General features: G+C 53.8%; 2 protein-coding genes and 1 pseudogene across 2 annotated transcripts; 2 read left to right on the top strand and 1 right to left on the bottom strand.

Annotated features, from left to right (window-relative positions):
- The first annotated feature begins 45 nt into the window (after positions 1-45).
- Positions 46-2,128, top strand: LOC129215278 (PHD finger protein 7-like; annotated as a pseudogene).
- Positions 2,050-5,479, top strand: LOC129215276 (PHD finger protein 7-like). Its single transcript, XM_054848087.1, has 10 exons — positions 2,050-2,248; positions 3,038-3,173; positions 3,359-3,450; positions 3,555-3,656; positions 3,962-4,086; positions 4,169-4,331; positions 4,442-4,548; positions 4,679-4,795; positions 5,038-5,195; positions 5,346-5,479. The coding sequence occupies exons 2-10, from the start codon at positions 3,050-3,052 to the stop codon at positions 5,477-5,479; spliced, it is 1,122 nt and encodes a 373-aa protein (XP_054704062.1). The 5' UTR covers positions 2,050-2,248; positions 3,038-3,049.
- Positions 5,480-5,861: 382 nt separating this feature from the next.
- Positions 5,862-6,909, bottom strand: LOC129215093 (C-C motif chemokine 3-like). Its single transcript, XM_054847712.1, has 3 exons — positions 6,780-6,909; positions 6,361-6,469; positions 5,862-6,197 (listed from the first exon to the last, which is right to left on the bottom strand). Exons 1-3 carry the CDS (start codon positions 6,850-6,852, stop codon positions 6,104-6,106), a joined length of 276 nt encoding a protein of 91 aa, XP_054703687.1. The 5' UTR covers positions 6,853-6,909; the 3' UTR covers positions 5,862-6,103.
- Positions 6,910-17,837: the final 10,928 nt, after the last annotated feature.

The following is a 17,837-nucleotide window of genomic DNA, read 5'->3' as shown; positions in this document are numbered from 1 at the left end:
CACCCCGGGTGAGGTTGCCCTCTCGGCTGCCAGGGCACACTCCTGATGGCTCCTATGGAGCCAGCTCTCCACCAGCACCCCCACATCCCTTAATGCAGGGCCGCTCTCCAGCCAGCCACTCCTCTCCCAATTTATACTTGAGCCCAGCATCAGTATTTTGATAAAGTTGACATTGGGTCTGTATTTTTCCTTTTCCTAGCACAAACTACTTCGTTTCACTGAAATAAGTTAAAAGGAATATTTTTTCTCGATGAAGAAGGCCGCAGTTCGAGAACTTTCTGGTGACTGAGGGAAGCGTCGTTACACGGCGGGTACGTTTCCTGCCGTTGCTCCTGGCCCCGCCTACTTCTCCTCAGCCGCTGGCGCGCGAGCCGCGAGCTCCCGGCGGGGGCGGGTCTCTCCGCTCCCCTGAGGTATCCCCGCTTCAGGACCCCCCCGTACACGGCGCTGGACCGCTCCGCTCCGAATCGTGCCGGCACCGGAGCTGCTCGCCTCGGCATCAGGGGCAGGGTGACGGCGGGCAGCTCAGCCCCACTGGTAGCGGGGGAGCAGGCTGGCGGTGGGCTCAGCGAGGCGCCGGGCCGGGCAGCCCGCAGCTCGGGGGCCATTTGCTGTCCACCTCCGTGCCGTCGCCGGAGGTGCTGCATCTGCCGGCTGCGGGGCGCCTCGGTCAGCTGCCAGGGCCGGCACTGCCCCTGAAGCTTCCGCTTCCCCCGCGGCAGCGAGGGAGGCTGCAGCTCCCATTTCTTCGGGGAGTTCAAGTGAGCGTGCCACCCCAGAGGGCGGGGGCCAGGGCAGAGGATCTGCCGCCTCCGTCCCGCAGGTCCTGCTGCACAGCCCGCACCCGCTGCACCGGTGGGTGCTTTCAGCAGCATGGCCAGACCCCCTGCCTCGTTTGCCTGGAGGCGGTGGTGGGGCGACCCACCTATGACACCCTGGTCTGCCCTGCCTGTGCCAGCGCCTGGTTCCACCATCGCTGCATCCAGGTAGGCGCAACCTGCCCCGGACCCTGACGTGATCACCCCTGTCATCACCCAGCTCTGGTGACCACCCCACCCCTGATGCTGATGCTGATGCTGATGCCATCTCTAACCTAGGGCCAGGCGCTGTGGTCTGCCCTGCACCATTTCCACTGCCCGCTGTGCCGGGACATGGCAACCTTCCAGGTGGAGATGTTCCGCCTGGGCATCAAAATCCCCGACAGGTCGGTATGCTCCCCGCTGCCTCCCGCCCTCCCGCTCCGCAATGCCCCAGCTGGTCCCCTCCTGCCTCCCAGGGTGCCTGCGGGGTGATCCCCGACGCCCTTGGTACTGAGCGCTCCCCGGCTCCCGCAGGGATGCTGCCTGGGAGGAGGAGGATGGAGCCTTCACGGAACATCATGAGCGGCACAGCTCCTGCGATGCTGGCCTGTGCCTGTGCCCGGCAGGAGGGGAGCAGGCGGAGGTGAATGGGTGAGTGCTGATGATCCCGCTCCCCAAAGCCCCAGCGAGGTGACGATGCCTTCGTCTCCTCCTTTGGGCAGGGATGGAGGTCCCCTGGGATGCTGAGCCAGGCATGGCGCATGGTGCGTGCTGGCAGCTCAGCCTGGGATGTCAGCAAGGGAGCAGGGTGGAGGTGGGCTCAGCGCAGCAGCGGAGTTGGCACCCCACAGCTCGGGGGCCTTTGGTGACAGCGGGTTCTGTTGCTCCCCCAGGCCCTGGAGACTCCTGCTCTGCAGCTCCTGCGGCTCCCGCGGAACACACCAGCTCTGCTCTGCCGTGGGAGAAGATGCCAACTCCTGGGAGTGTGCAGACTGCAGAGGCATGGGCGCTAGTGAGTGGTGCAGCTGGTGGACAGGGTCCCCAGGGCCACGTGGCCACCACAGACATCTGGGACCTGGGACCAGGCGCAGGGCTGTGATCCAGGGAGGGAGGGAATGTGGCACGGGCTTGTCGTGCTCGTCCTCTCCCTGCCCCTTGCAGTGACCTCTGTTGAACCCGGCTCAGACCCCAACCCCCCAGGCCAGAGGGGATTTTGGCCGGTGCCCGGCTGTGCAAGCAGAGGCCCCTGCACCGTGGGAACGTCCTCCGGCCTCTCCCCCATCCCGCTCCCAGCATTACCCCAAACCGCTACCCCGGAGCGGTGCTGAGGGGGACAGCGCTGACGTCCCCTGCCGGTGTGCGGACTCTGCTGGTGGGAAGACTGTGACCCCGAGGTCTTTGGGCAGCTGTGCCATCAGCATGGGCTCTGCATCCATGAGAACTGCCTGGTGAGTCCCTGCGCCTCAACACCCCCTGGTGCCCAAATACTCCCGGTCCCCAGCCCCGCACCGCCGGTAGACCCTGGCACGTGCCCTCTGTTCCCCTCTCCACCCAGCACATCCCCATGAGGTGACACCAGCAGCTCACCACCTGGGGCTGCCAGTGCCAGCTCCTATTTGGGGAAGGGCCTGGCAGCACCTGCAGTACCAACAGGAGGGTTGGGGTCACTGTGGAGGCTCCTGCCCTGCTGGGCTCAGGCACACCAGCAAACACACATGTGAAGTTCCAACTTTTATTAGTGAGGGTCTGCAGGATTCTGGGACAGGGGCTGGGAGGGCAGTGGGGTGCTGGGGTGTCCTTTGAGGATGCTGGCCTCTTCTTCCTCAGCCAAAGTGCCAGGAGCTGGGGTGCTGTGCGAGGGTCCCTGCGCTGAGGGAGCTGGAGTCTGGGCCGACTGCAGCAGGGGGCACTGCAAGAGCCGGGGAAAGGATGAGCACAACAAGCCCATGCCACGTTCCCTCCCTCCCCGGATCACAGCCCTGCGCCTGTCCCCAGGTCCCAGATACAGGGAAGATGATGACCTGGCGTGGGGATGTTTGTGACCCGGCTCCGCACATGCAAGGCTACGTTTGTGATGGCGCGTGCATGCGGTGCCGTGTCACAAACACCCCGGGCTGCATAAATACCCCCGTGCCACCGCCCCCTGCTCAGTGGCGCTTTTGCCACAGACACTGGAGGATCAGGACGGTCTTTGACCACACCGACGTCCCCACACCAAGTCATCTCCTTCACTGCAGCCACTTGTAGTGATGGAGCTGAGGTCACAGCACCGCAAGATGGGGGAGTCCCCCACCGTGCCGCCGGAGGAGCAGGCAGGACCCTCTGGTGTGCCTCCCCCACGCAAAAAGAAGCGTCAGGCCCCCAAGGAGGAAGGTAAGCGCAGAAAATCCCTCCGGGCACCTGCCAGAGCGGATTTTCGCCGGTGCCCGGCTGGGCAAGCAGAGGCCCCTGCGCCATGGGAAGGTGCTCCAGCCTCTCTCCGATCCTGTTCCCGGCATTACCCCAAACTGCCACCCCGGTGTGGTGGTGAGGGTGACGGTGCCACTGTCCCCCAGCAGTGTGCGGGCTGTGCCGACGGGGAGACTGTGACCCCGAGATCTTCGGGCAGCTGTGCCATCAGAATAGGCTCCTCATCCATGAGAACTGCCTGGTGAGTCCCCGGGGCTCGACAGTCCCCAGTCCCCAAACAACCCTGGTCCCCAGCCCTCCACTGCCAGCAGCCCCTGGCACGCGCCCTCTGTTCCCCACTTGCAGTACCACGCCAGCAGACTGATGCAGAGAGGGGCCGATGAAGAGGGCTTCTATGGCTTCCTCTTCCCTGACATCCGGCAGGAGCTGAAGCGGGTGGCACAAAAGGTGAGGCTGGGGATACGTGTCCCCACCGTGGTCCCCACGCCCCATCTCCGGTGCTGCACAGGGCAGCAAGCCCCCAGGGATCCTCTGACAGCCGGCTGCAAGCAACCCCCGCCCCAGATCCTCCTTCATCCACAAAGCCCCATTTCTGCAGAAATGGGGGACTTGGAGAGGATCGGTGGCATTATCAGGGGCCCGGCGTCACAAGCCAGGCAGCCCACCGACATGTGGCGGGCTGTGCTGGGTGAGGGCAAACCAGGATCCCCGGTCTGTGGCACTGACACCTTCCACCTCCATGCCGTCCCCAGAGGTGCTGCATCTGCCGGCTGCAGGGTGCCTCGGTCACCTGCAAGAGCCGGCGCTGCCGACGAACGTTCCACTTCCCCTGCGGAAGCGAGCGAGGCTGCATCTCCCAGTTCTTTGGGGAGTTCAAGTGAGTGTAGCCGCCCCATGGTGCTGGTTCCGGGGCTAGGGCAAAGGAGGGCTGGGGCTGAACTTTCATTTCTGTCCCACAGGTCCTTCTGCTGGAAGCACCGGCCGGTGCAGCGGGTGCGGGCGGTGCAGCATGGCCAGACCCCCTGCCTCATTTGCCTGGAGGCAGTGGCGGGGCGACCCACCTATGACACCCTGGTCTGCCCTGCCTGTGCCAGCGCCTGGTTCCACCGTCGCTGCATCCAGGTAGGCGCAACCTGCCCCGGACCCTGACGTGATCACCCCTGTCATCACCCAGATCTGGTGGGGGGACCAGGACCACCCCACCCCTGATGCTGATGCCATCTCTAACCTAGGGCCAGGCGCTGCGGTCTGCCCTGCACTACTTCTGCTGCCCGCTATGCCGGGACATGGCAACCTTCCAGGCGGAGATGTTCCGCCTGGGCATCAAAATCCCCGACAGGTCGGTATGCTCCCCGCTGCCTCCCGCCCTCCCGCTCCACGATGCCCCAGCTGGTCCCCTCCGGCCTCCCAGGGTGCCTGCGGGGTGATCCCCGACGCCCTTGGTACTGAGCGCTCCCCGGCTCCCGCAGGGATGCTGCCTGGGAGGAGGAGGATGGAGCCTTCGCGGAACATTATGAGCGGCACAGCTCCTGCGATGCTGGCCTGTGCCTGTGCCCGGCAGGACGGGAGCAGGCGGAGGTGAATGGGTGAGTGCTGATGATCCCGCTCCCCAAAGCCCCAGCGAGGTGACGATGCCTTCGTCTCCTCCTTTGGGCAGGGATGGAGGTCCCCTGGGATGCTGAGCCAGGCATGGCGCATGGTGCATGCCAACAGCTCAGCCTGGGATGTCAGCAAGGGAGCAGGGTGGAGGTGGGCTCAGCGCAGCCTTTGGGCTGGCACCCCACAGCTCGGGGGCCTTTGGTGACAGCGGGTTCTGTTGCTCCCCCAGGCCCTGGAGACTCCTGCTCTGCAGCTCCTGCGGCTCCCGCGGAACACACCAGCTCTGCTCTGCCGTGGGAGAAGATGCCAACTCCTGGGAGTGTGCAGACTGCAGAGGCACGGGCACTGGTGAGTGGTGCAGCTGGTGGACAGGGTCCCCAGGGCCACGTGGCCACCACAGACATCTGGGACCTGGGACCAGGCACAGGGCTGTGATCCGGGGAGGGAGGGAACGTGGCATGGGCTTGTTGTGCTCATCCTTTCCCCGGCTCTTGCAGTGCCCCCTGCTGCAGTCGGCCCAGACTCCAGCTCCCTCAGCGCAGGGACCCTCGCACAGCACCCCAGCTCCTGGCACTTTGGCTGAGGAAGAAGAGGCCAGCATCCTCAAAGGACACCCCAGCACCCCACTGCCCTCCCAGCCCCTGTCCCAGAATCCTGCAGACCCTCACTAATAAAAGTTGGAACTTCACATGTGTGTTTGCTGGTGTGCCTGAGCCCGGCAGGGCAGGAGCCTCCACAGTGACCCCAACCCTCCTGTTGGTACTGCAGGTGCTGCCAGGCCCTTCCCCAAATAGGAGCTGGCACTGGCAGCCCCAGGTGAGATGCTGGTGTCACCTCATGGGGATGTGCTCGGTGGCGCCGGAGCTCAACCCGGGCTGGGCAGCAGCAAGCGCCGCAGGAGCTGCCATGGGGCCAAGGCCGCCCTGGCTGGAGTGGAGCAGTGAACCCAGGGTGTAGGGAAGGCAAGGGGTCCCTGTGGACCCCTTTTCCCATATTGGGGCTCCAGCAAGGACTTCAGAGATACCCAAAGGGATGACAGCACAAAGGCTTTATTTAGGCATCAAAACTCCTGACTCTTCATTGACAGGCACACTGATATAGTTTAAATTATTTTAAGTTATTATTTTTATACAGTTTATATTTTCACTTAGCAAAAAATACTTAATTTAACTTAAATAAGTTAAATAGAATAAATGTTCCTGTTGAAGACGGCTGCAGTTCTTGCAAGCTTGGGGCTGGATGACAAGCCTGCTGGGGGTCGCACCGGGGCCATCGCAGGTGGCAGCAGGGAGGGGTCAGTTCTTCGGGGTCTGGAAGTGCTTCAGATGCGCCTGCACCCAGGGCGCCTGGGGGTCCGTGCACAACTCCTTCTTCTTCTTGGTGACCAGGCTGCCGGGAAAAAATCAGTGTTGAGGTGCACAGCCAGGTCAGCGGGATGCCTGCGATGGGTCCCGCCAGCAGCACCCCGGGTGTCCCCATCCTCCTCCCAGCCACCCTCGAGGCACTGCCTCAGCCATCACACCCCGAGCCCCTGGCAGTGGTTGGTACTCACATCACCCCTGGCTGGGCACAGCTGCTGCTGGTGATGTAGATAGAGGCAATGAGGCCCCGTGGGACGGGGCGTTGCTGGTAGCTGAAGCAGCAGGTAGTGGGGACGCCATCTGTGAGGGCAGAAAGATAGACAGCCCTGGTGAGATCCCAGGCTACAGCACAGGCTCTGGGTCCACTGGCGCTTGGGATCCCCCAGGGATTTGACATATCCCATCCCCTCTCCTTGTGTCCTGGGGCACCCAAGGAGACCCCTGGCCCCAGGCCTGAGTCCCAGCATTGGCAGTGGTCTGCTGCTCCCAGCCCTCCCCTCAGCAGCCAGGGTCCCCGCTGACAGGGATGGAGCTTTCCGGCTGCCCCGGCAGCTCCCGTGGATGGAGGGCACATCCAGCCCCAAGGAAAAGGCAGCGATGATGTACTCACCAAGATGGGCCTCAGACAGGACGCAGGAGATTGCGAGGAGGAGAGCGATCAGGGCGGCTGTAGTGACCTTCATGGTGCTGCGCAGGGCAAGGGATCCGCAAGCAGGGCTCGAGCTGGGGGGCTGCAGGGCTCTCCTCTGCACGATGCTTGGCCCCTGTGGTGATGCCCTCCTTTTATTCCCGGCTGCTGGGCGGGCACAGGGTTTCAAGGAAAAAAAAAAAGAGTGCATCATACCAGGGAAATTGTGTTAGGATCACCCGTTTTTGCTGAGCTGGACACGACAAGGAAACCGCAGAAGGGGAAGCACCGGCCACAGGGCTGCAACTTTCAGATTCCATTTGGGTGCCCGGCGGGGACCAGCCAGAGCACAAACCCCCACGAGACCGACCCTTCGCCTGCTGCAAGGACCCTACTGACCATGAGCCAGGCTGGGGCACGAAGCTCTGGGGCCAGAGCCCCATTGCAATCCCAGGCAGGCAGCCGTGAAGCAAGGCCAGCAAGCTCCAGGCAGGGATTTGCTTTGCAAAACCCCAGCAATGCCACTGTGTCAGGGTACAGTGGAGCTGCTCTGCGGGCAGACAGCCCAGCTCAGGCGCCATTGTTACAGCAAAATCAAATGGAACCAAGACTATTGGTGCTAAGGCCGACCATTGTATAGTCCTACCCTGTGTTAGTTAATGTATAGCCAAACAATGTACTAATTGACATGACTGTCAAGAAGTAGAAGCATAACTGATAAATTGTTAGTTTGACCAATAAGCATTGAAGAATCATTGAGGATTGCCAAAGAAGGAAATTAGGCGAAAGGTAATTCCAACAGGAGGAGATCATGACCACCGACCATGGACCACCCACCCTAATTATACCACCGACTCAAAAGAACTATTCAGTATGCGCACTAATTAACATAGCAGGCAAAGATTTATTAACCAATAATATAATGATAAATAATATATATGTATTAGAAAGATGAATATGTTAATGTTGTATGTATAAATAACCACTGATTTGGAGCTTCGTTGTGCTGTCTTGGGTCAGACACCCATATCTGTGCAAAGATGCAATAAAATACCTCAGCTCTGTGTGTATATTGACATATTGCACACCGGGTAAACGAACCCCAAGTTTTGGGACAACACCATGGCATGGAAATCCCCAGCCATGGCCGCTATTGCTGGCAGAAAATCACTGCCAGGTGTCAAATCCCAAGTTATCCCCAGTTTTGCCACAAACACCACTTCTCCTCACCCTGCTCCGCCAATCACAGCAGGGACACAGAGTTAGCTCCATAACGATGCATTGCGCATACGTTCATTTCCACTGATAGCACTAGTTCTTCATTTGACATGTAGGAACGAGGTTGTGTGAAGCTGGAAGGGGTCTCACATTTGTCCCTTTTTGCTGATAATATGGTCAAGAGCAGCAGTCTCATGCTGGAAAGGTTGCAGAGACGTGGAGGACTGGATGGCCTGTAGGGACTGGGCTCTGCTGCCTTGCTCCAGGGCTGGAGCCATGGGCCCTGGCTGCAGCCTAGCTGCCACCCTCCCTGTCCCCACGGTGAACAGAGGATTTACACCTCTGTAAGGATTTTAGTTTTGCAGTCTGCTTGCCCACTTCTTCCCAAGCAGGATAATTGCATCCAGTTTAAGCTCTCTCTACTGGCTTAGCCCCAAAAAAGCAAATACATCCATGTCAAGAGATACGGCATTAAAAGTTGGAACTGGAGGGAGGAGTCTGCTCATGCCGACAGAGATCAGCTCATTGCAGCCTTGCAGATGAAACCTCGAGGAGATCGTTGCATGACTGAAAAGGGGCAGCATATGCAGTCCCAGAGGGTAATTCCCAAACACCCCCACTGGTGCACAGCCAGAAAGACCTGCCAAACTCACTGCTTCCTCCTTTTTTTTTTTTTCTTTTTTCCGGCCTTGCCCTGATGCTGCCCCGTGGTGCCACAAAAGGTTTGCTCCTCAACTCCCAGCTACCACACAAACCACCATCCTCCTACCGCCTGCCTCCTGACCCTTGCTCTGGCATGACTAATTTCTGCCACCCTGATTCAAGGGAAGAGTTTAACTCACCAAAACGCTGAGCAATGGCTGTGCCTGTCCTCTCATCCCCACCGCGCGGCAGGGACGATGCTCCCCATTCACGTGCAGAGATAAATCTCCGGTGGCCACAATGGCCTTTCACCCAGAAAACCTTCCCCTGCCAACGGGTCCTTGTCTGAAGGATGCATCCCTCCCAGCTAGCACTTGTCTGAGAGGAGGTCTAGGAGTAGGAGAAAAGGTCATGATTGTTTCTTTTAGAAAAAGATGGGACAGGGGCGAGAATGGGTGTAAATCATCTCATTGGAGACCTTCAGGTCTCTGCTAGGCTTGATCTGGCCTCAGGGCAGTGGTATGAACAGAAACGACCTCTCCAACTCACCATTTCAGCTATTTCTGTTTAAGCTGCTCTGTGCCTGGGGCTACAAATGAATAAATCGTTTGTAATGAATGGTGACGAGGGTCTTCATCTGGGGCATTTGAGAAGGGCGTGGAGGAGAGGTGGTACCTGCTGTAAATTCTCCTGCTTGTCAAATGTCACTGGATACACAAAAACAGAAGGAAAAAGCTCAGTTCCTCAGAGGACTGAAAATCTGCATGAGTTTTTCTGTTAACGCCATTGCAGAGTCCCTAAGAGGTTTCTCTTAACCCCAAAGCGTCCTCTGTGTGCAGAGGAATCCCAAGTTCAGGGGTGAGCTGGCAGAAGCCTTTTGTGGTTTTATGAACCTCTCTGCCCGTAAACCCCCACGTCTCCCACCAGACCTGCCCCAGACCTCTGCCCGTCAACCACCCCATTCTGGCATCTCTCCTGCCCTCACCAGAGCCAGCTTTGCTTTTGATCAACAAGGAGAAGCATGAGGGAGGACAACAGCGTGCAACAGGCTGTTATAATGAAGGCAACCAGCAATTGCTCTCCGAGTCAACTGTAGGAACAGGATGCTGAGCTACCCGAACCGCAGGGTGGGATATTTCTGGGGAGAGCAGCCCCAAGCCAGAGCTGAGCTTGGCTTGGGCAGGAGAACCAAGTCACAGGGCCCACAGCCCGGGATGAGCAATTGCAGTGGACAACGCTGGCTTGGCAGGAGCCCCTTTGCTGCCCAAGCAGAGAAAAGGAGTGGGATAGGTAAGGGAGTAGCAACGGAAAACATTTTTTGTTGGTAAGGAATATCCCACACCCAGCAAGTATTAGAAACTGAGATCATCACAATGAGAAGGAGAAGCATGATGATCTGTGGGCATTTGGTTTTAGCAGAACCAGAGGAAATCCTGTCATCCGGTAGGAACCATAGAAAAATCTCACAATTGCAAAGATTTCTGATGGAAATGGTGAAAATATTTCCTCTTTGCTGCAGAAATAGTTGGCCAAGCTTTCTGTTCCCCATTTAGATGAGAGCCAGATGAGACTTCTTACTGGACGCTGATGAAATACTTTCCATTCTAACTGGAATCAAGGATATTTCAACAAATTCCACAAAATTGCAGCTCAGCAAAAGTATATAGTTTTTGTTTAAGTGTGTTTAAAGAATTAAATAGAAGGAACTGATGTAAAGGGAGAGTGAAGAAATGACTTATGGTTTTGTTTCTCCTGTCATGGAAGACCTCTGTAAGCAGAAGACTTTCTAATCCAGCAGAGAAACACAAGAGAAATTCAAGGGGGGAGGAGGGGCGAACACAGGGGATCAGAAAACCCAGCTTTACAAATACAAATTTGAAAAACAAAAGAAAGCAAAAGCGCATTGGTTAGGATGGGGAGCAAGTACCGGAAGATGCCACCTCTTTTGGGCTTGTCTTTGCATAAACAAAACAAGAGGTTATGGTCAAGTACTCAACACAACTAAATTTGGTGCACACAGGTGAGAAAAGGGAAAAGAGAACAACTAAGTAAGGGTTAGATAAGGCAAGCATAATCAAAGAAAAAGTCCCCAGAGATATCCCTAACCTCCTCCCTAGCCAGGCTGAGGCCATCTCTGAATCACTGATGATTAGCAGGACAAACTCAAATGGGGTGGGAGAGATACCAGAAAGTCAGTGATTAGCAAGCATGACACTAGTCTTGCATTATTAGATGCTTTTGGCACTGCCTTGCATGTGTCTCTCTAAGAAAATGGGGGGATTAAAGTCTAAAAAACACATTACCGCCAGGGGCTGTGAAAAAAGCAAGAAAGTTCAGACACAGCAGGGCAGCCAGACAACGTCACAGGATTCATTTAGACTAGAAGAGAAGACGAGGGATGTTCTCAGTCATTGTAAGAGGATGGCATCGCTTCTGGTCCCCAAGCTTGCTAAGGAAAGCTGAGACAAAACTGCCTCAGTCTGCAGCCGACTTTGGGAAAGCCTCCCCAACCCTGCAGAGTTTGCCCTGAGGACAAATCCCTGCTAGCTGGCAGAAGCAGGTTGTATTTCTGACCCCGAGTCAGGGCAGAGAGATGCTGTCTGCACCTCTTTCAGGAGAGGCTGGCAGACATGTGGGGCCCTGCGCTTCACAGCACTAAAGGGATCACAGCAGCCCTTCTGCTTTCACTGTGCACCAGCATAAAACAGAAGGAAACCACAGGCAGAAAGAAATGACAGAAACTGCCAACACCACGATCCCATGCAAGTGTAGAGAGAAAAACCACACAACATTATGCAACATCCATCTGGTAAGTGACGCTCATCATTGATAAAAATTATGCAAACGAGTCCCATGGCTAGAGGTTGCAAGGAAAACAGATCAGCCATCAGTCTCGCCCTGCAGTGAGCTATCACTGACCCTTGCATAAATTGTTTTGAGAGTATTTCAGCACTGGAAGTGGAATTCCTAAACCAATCCCCACTGATATCTTTTTAATTCAAACTCCTGAATATCTCTTCCCCCTCAGAGGATCCTGTGCTATGATCAGCATAAGGACCCACAACACAGGACAGGGATTTTTTCTATGGTCCTGGATCAATGATAGACCTGTTCCCCCCCAGCTTGAGTGACTTCTACAGCAGACTGAACAGAAAGAGAGTGGTAAAGGCAACAATAATCTCTCCCCAGGCAGGAGGTTGCAGCACACCGGTGTGTGCACGCATCGCAGAAAAACACAAGGGGATTAGTAAGGTCCAACAAAAAAAGGGTAATTGGACACTGCAGGCACATGTGCCTGACGCCCTCCAGCCTCCCAGCACAGCTCTACCAAACAGGGACCCCCTGAGCTGGTTACCCTCAGCTCCATGCCTGACAGCTTAGAGACCACCCCAGGGGATATATTCACCCAGAGATGGCTGCAGCTGCAGCCTCAGCGTCTCTCACTCTCTCCCAGTCTCCCCATATCAACTCCAAGTCCCCAGCCTCGAGCACCCTTTGCTCCTTAAGGCAAGCAGCTACATTTCTTTCAACAAAACCAGGGAAGAGAAATGCTGTGTGAGCAGAGCAAGCATTTACATGAGAAAGCAGCATCCAGCTACACCTAAATGTAAATACATCCCTCTGTGCGTAGCAGGATTCAGAGCACAAGGCACTGTGAAACACCCAGGTTAGAAGCTCACTCGCCAGCTCACGGGCACCTTCTTGCCACGCTGTGAACCCAGCTTTGCCGTGCCCTAGCTCCCCCACACAGCACCCACAGCCTCCCGCTCCGTGCTCACACAGTGCTTACCCCCCACCCCAGGCCCCCCTCCTGCTATTTGTCTCCTGTGCCTCATGACTTGCACCTGCAGCCCTGTGCTTACACGGAGGAAAACCCTGGGGCTATTTCTCACCAGGGCTGGTTTTGGTTTTGCAAGGGCACATGGACTCTGGTCTCTCAGGCGGACTGACCTACTGCTCTTCCATCTGCATCTTGGCAGAGCCAGTGGCTCTCAGCTACTGCCTCTGCAGAGATCTGCACCTGCCCAAGTGAATGCATCATCGGGGCTTTAAAAAGAGGTTGTCTGCCTGCAAAAAGTTATTTCAGTTTTGAGTTTGCAGACACCAACTATCATTACCTCCTGCACCCAGACAGCGTATTGCATAAGCCCCATTTCCATGAAAACAGGCTAAAAATAAAAAATTATTTAAGCTTACATAGCTGGGGTTATCTCAAAGCAATTGCTTCTTTCTTCTCCACTTTTTGCCCTTGATGAGGCCTTCTGGCAGAGAGTTTCACATGTTAACTATGCCTTATGCCTTGTGTCAAAATATTTCTCTCTAGTACCCAGTTTCTCTCTTTAAATGGTTTCAACCACGTAGATGTCCTTTTCTTCTTCTGCATGAAAGGGTAAATAATCAATATTGAATGTTTATTTTTAAGCTCCCTTCATTTATTTGTCCCACTCTTTTCAATCTTTCATCTCCAAGTTGCTAAATGCTTTCATCACCTGGCTCAAAGTCTTCTGGGTTGGCTCTATCCATCTCTGAGTCAAAATGATCAGAGCTGAATGTGGCATTCAGAGATCATCCTCTTGGTTTCTACAACCACATTATGGCATTTGGAGACATAGTTTCTGTCCCATCCTTCACGCACTCCAATATTCTGCTTAATCCTTGGACTTGCAGCATCAAAGATCAACTCTAGAAAATAAGGAGATGTTAAGTCTCATTTTCTAAAGAAAATAGCATTTAGGGGACCTGAATGTCATTGAAGAGGAATGGAACAGAGACTTCTAAGTCACATAGGCCAAATACTCAGGACCTAAATATCTTTAAAATCTGGCCATAAACTCAAAAACATCACCACAGGCCCTTTTTCTTCCCAAGTAGCTGTAGTTCATTTGACCTTAGAAACAGAAATTAGTATTTTAAATGACTCCTGAGTGAATGTAATCTGCTAGCATGTTCCTCCATCAACTAACTCTGTTAAACCCCAGTCTTCTCCAACCCCGATTACTGTAAATAATCTTGTATTTTGCAGACATATGCCTCCCACTGAACTCCCCTCTCCAGATCCTCAGGCATCACACAAGATACAACATATTCGCAGTACATCACACAGTATTGGTCCTGACACACCACAACACTAACCTAATAGCTTCCTTTTATAAGTTCACAGATATTTGCATCAAAGGAAATGCAGTAGATCTCACTTGTCTGGGCTTCAGTAAGACATTTGAAATGGTGCCACATAGTGAATTATTAGCTAAGCCAGAGATGTGACTGGCATGTGAAATGTAAAGCCGGTAAAAAGCTGCCTGAAAGGGGCATAGTAATTGCTTCAGCTGAAAGGGGATGTGTTAGACTGAAGGGGGCTTACCAGTACAGATCCTTGAGTTGCTGCCTCAAAAGTTATTCTGCCTAACATTTGCATTAATGATCTTGGCACAAAAAGCAGGAGAACGCAAAGGAAATTTGCTGATGAGGCAAAACGAGATGCTATCATCAATCTAGCAGAGGCCAGGATATCACGCAGAAAGATTACAATGACCTTGAGGACTGGAGTAATGGAGAAGGGATTTGATTCAGCAGTGCAGACTTTACAATCATGCTGTTGGGGACAAGGGATAACAGTAGCAGCCGTTCCCGTTTGGGAGGCTGTCAGCTGGAAATGTCTGGGGCAGGGAAAGACCCATGCTACAAATTACAAGACTGTCACAAGACCCCAGTGTTACACGACACCAGAAATGTGAATGCAAAGAGCTTGAGTTGAGCGGTTAGGAAAAGTAGGGACTGATCTGTGTGAATGCATCAACACCAAGGGTGAAAAAGAGGTGTGGTGGGTACTGCTGCTATAAGGACCTATGGCTAGAAACTGGCTGGGAATACAAACAGATGGGAAATTAGATTTCCATGTGAAAATAGCAAGTTTCTCATGCAGGTTTCTGACCCAAGCAGAGCAGATAAAAACCCACCACCACTCAGATGGATATCAGTCCTACTGTGCAACCAGCACGGTCCAGAAGCCAGCCAGATTATGGGTGTGATCTTCCTTCTGAATTTGAACTGGTCTGTCTTTACAAGGTCCTATTCACAGAGGCATTTTAGAGTACTGTTTTAAAAGGCGTCACTAACCACAGTTATTTTGGAATCAAATGTACTACAAGGCTGTACAAATGCCATCAGCCCGGGCAGACAGCAGCTGCTTGCTCTCTTATTCCCAGGACGAATGCTGGGTTCACTTGTTCCCCTCCAGGACTGGAGGTGGTTTCAGTGGTTGCAGGGGTTTGGTATGTGATTAATTGCTTCACTCTGAAACCTCTCTGGCCTGCTGAGCTCAACCATTCAGTCTGGAATCACTGAGTAATAGCGCTTCTGACAAATTTCCTCCAGAGTATCCTTTTTGGACACACTCATCTCTAACAGCTCCTCTTTCTCTGCCCTGAAGGAGCAGGGCTGAAGCAGAGTCTCTCGCAGTGCAGACACCCCCATCTCCTAAGCTCCTTCTGCTCCCCAGCAGTGAATTTAGTTTTGCCATGGCAGCCTTTTACTCTTCACATTCCTTGTATTTACCCATCCCAGCTCACTGTCCTTGTTGCCACATCCCCAGGAACACGGTCACCTTCTCTGCAGTACCTGAACACATTGAATCTTCTTTGGGATCATCAGGGGTTTCTATTTCTCTCTTTTCAGTTTCCTCTGCAAATTTGACTCTGATCACCTCCCGCGAGTTCCTCAGAGCTTCCTGGGCTGCCTCTCTGCTGAGTCAAAAGATTTTTATAACATTATTTTAAATTTTCAGGCTTTTTCTATTGACTTCCTCTTTCTCTGGAATCTCCCTTTCAAATTTACTGGCACAAGACTATTTCTGGGGTCAGCTTGTATCCTTTTCCCCTTGCTCCTTTCAGTCACAGGATGTAGGACTGAATCACACCATAGGCAAGTTATTTAATGGTCCCTGCAGGTCTCTCATTTCTATCCCCCCCAGCCTGTGAACCCCAGCACCCACAGCATCTCCCCACTCAATGGCCCAGCCACAAAGCTGTTTCTTTGGACAGTCTCTTCCACTTTTCAGCTGAAGGAGACTGATTTTTCCTTCTGTGAATTCCCCAGTGAGAGCACAGAGGTTTATGGCCTTGCAAGTAACAAGTTGTCACATCTTGGCTTTGCTTTTAGGACCAAGCTTGGCGTAACAGCAACCATTAGCCCTTTACTATCCTTTTAAGAGATGGCTCCTTCCTGCAGACTCCAGCCCTAACCCCGCTGGGTGTAATTCAGCACAACAAAGCCCTCTCTTCCCAGAGGGGTATTGCTCCTGATTCAAAGCGGTCTTTGGTGTGAAAACTACTTTCTACCCCCATCTAAATGCCTCAACGCAGTCCCAGGAGTGGGCTCCCCAATGTGCCCAGAGCACCTCCAGAAAGCTGATGCTGCTACCCCCTGAAGATGCCTTGCAGGAAGATAGAAAGGAGTCCAAAGAGCACAGAGACCAAGAAATAGCAACACATAGCACAATCTTGCATCTGGGCCTTTTGCCCATAGAGCTGTGTGAAAACAGTTTGACCTGTGATTTTTGCCATCAAGGACTCATCACAGCTGTCCCCATGCCAGGACTGTGTCCTCCCCATACTCCCCATCACCAAGAGCAGCAGACTGTGACCACATGTGACAATGACAGATTAAGGGTGCTAGCCTAGTGTGTGTGTCATCCCCCCCCCCGCCCTGTGAGGTTTGAGCGCAAGTGCCAGGGATGCTCTGGGAAAGACACAAGAAGTTGGCAGCTGCCCTCCAGCAACAGAACAAATACCTCAGGCACAAGAGACAACAGCACACCTCACTGGCTCAGAGTCCACAAGCCTAGAGAGAGGTAAGGGTAGCAACACAGCGAGATGTCAGGATGACACCCTGTTTGCAAGGAAGAAGAGGAAGAAGCTCACTTGAGCGTAATTCTGCAACAGCAGTTTGTGAAGGCAGGATGTGAACTCATCGTGCTGCTGGTGACTGCACTCCTTAACAGCAGCAGTGCAGGGAGGAAAAGGTCAAGAGCAGATGACTCAGGGGTCAGCCACATGCACTGCGGTGCTGACCTTCCAGGGCCAGGTTAACCCTGGATCCGGGTCAGGTGAATATGAACTGGCTGGTCTTTAAGAGACAGGTCCCTGGCGAGGACATGCTGTCTCTAAGGACTAAACAGCATTTGCTCACTCCCACAGCTCAGATCAGGAGCATCCTGCTGAGCAGGAATACGCAGTTTCCCATTTAAGGTTTTTATGAGGGCAGGGAGAGCCCCTTGGGGTTAGAGCAAGTGGTTTTTCAGAGAAACGCAGAAGAGAGGGCTGAGGACAATCATCAGCTTCTACACAGTAGAAGATCAGTACTCACTGTGTCACTCCTGGAACAGATTTCCTCGCTCTCCTGGTGATCTACTAGCACTTCCTCACTACCTGCAAAATTTTTTCTCCCATTTTTTGCTGTAGTTTGAGATCAGAACATTGTGTCTTATCCAGCATGAAAACAAAGGATGAATTTGTTCTTTCCTCCTTGCAGTAATCCTTGTAGACTGCTCTCAGGCCTCGCCTACTGTCTTTAGACTACACACCACAATTCTTCCACACTTTGCAAATTTAACAGGCCTATGCTTGTTTCAAATAGCATTAATGAAAACATCACATGGCACTGGACCTGTGGGGTCCCACATGCTTCTGGCAGTCATGGATGAAATCCATGCAGAAGGCCATTTTTACAGTCTGATGATGACATGGATGCGTCAGAACTATTAGAGGATTTTTCTGTAATATGGGGAGCTAGCTCATAGTCATGGCGCTAAACTGTGCAATCATCACTTCTCAGAGTATAGTGCTTGCACATTTTGAATCCCCATCAAAAATTATGCCAGGTTCAACTCCAGGAAGGGAATGCAAGCAAGTTCAGGCTAGTGTGGGAACGTACAAATCAGCAGAGATTCTCAAGGAGCAGCGCAGGGTTTCGGAGCCAGGTCTTTCTGAGCTGTTGTAGAGCATGGCTAAGCTGTGCGGCAGAGTGGCAATGCAGCACCATCTGCTGACTGCAGATCCACAGGTCTGCAGCAGTCAGCTGGATGTTCAGCCTCGAGTGTTCGAAGATGCCGAGAGCATCATCAGATAAATACCTCACTCTTTAGGGTGACAAATCTTGCAATTACTGATTAGAACAAGATGT

The sequence above is a fragment of the Grus americana genome, chromosome 19, assembly GCF_028858705.1.
Source record: "Grus americana isolate bGruAme1 chromosome 19, bGruAme1.mat, whole genome shotgun sequence".
In the NCBI taxonomy this organism is placed as follows: Eukaryota; Metazoa; Chordata; class Aves; order Gruiformes; family Gruidae; genus Grus; species Grus americana.
The sequence above is the reverse complement of the archived record's forward strand: the minus strand, read 5'-3'. Positions and strand labels throughout refer to the sequence as shown.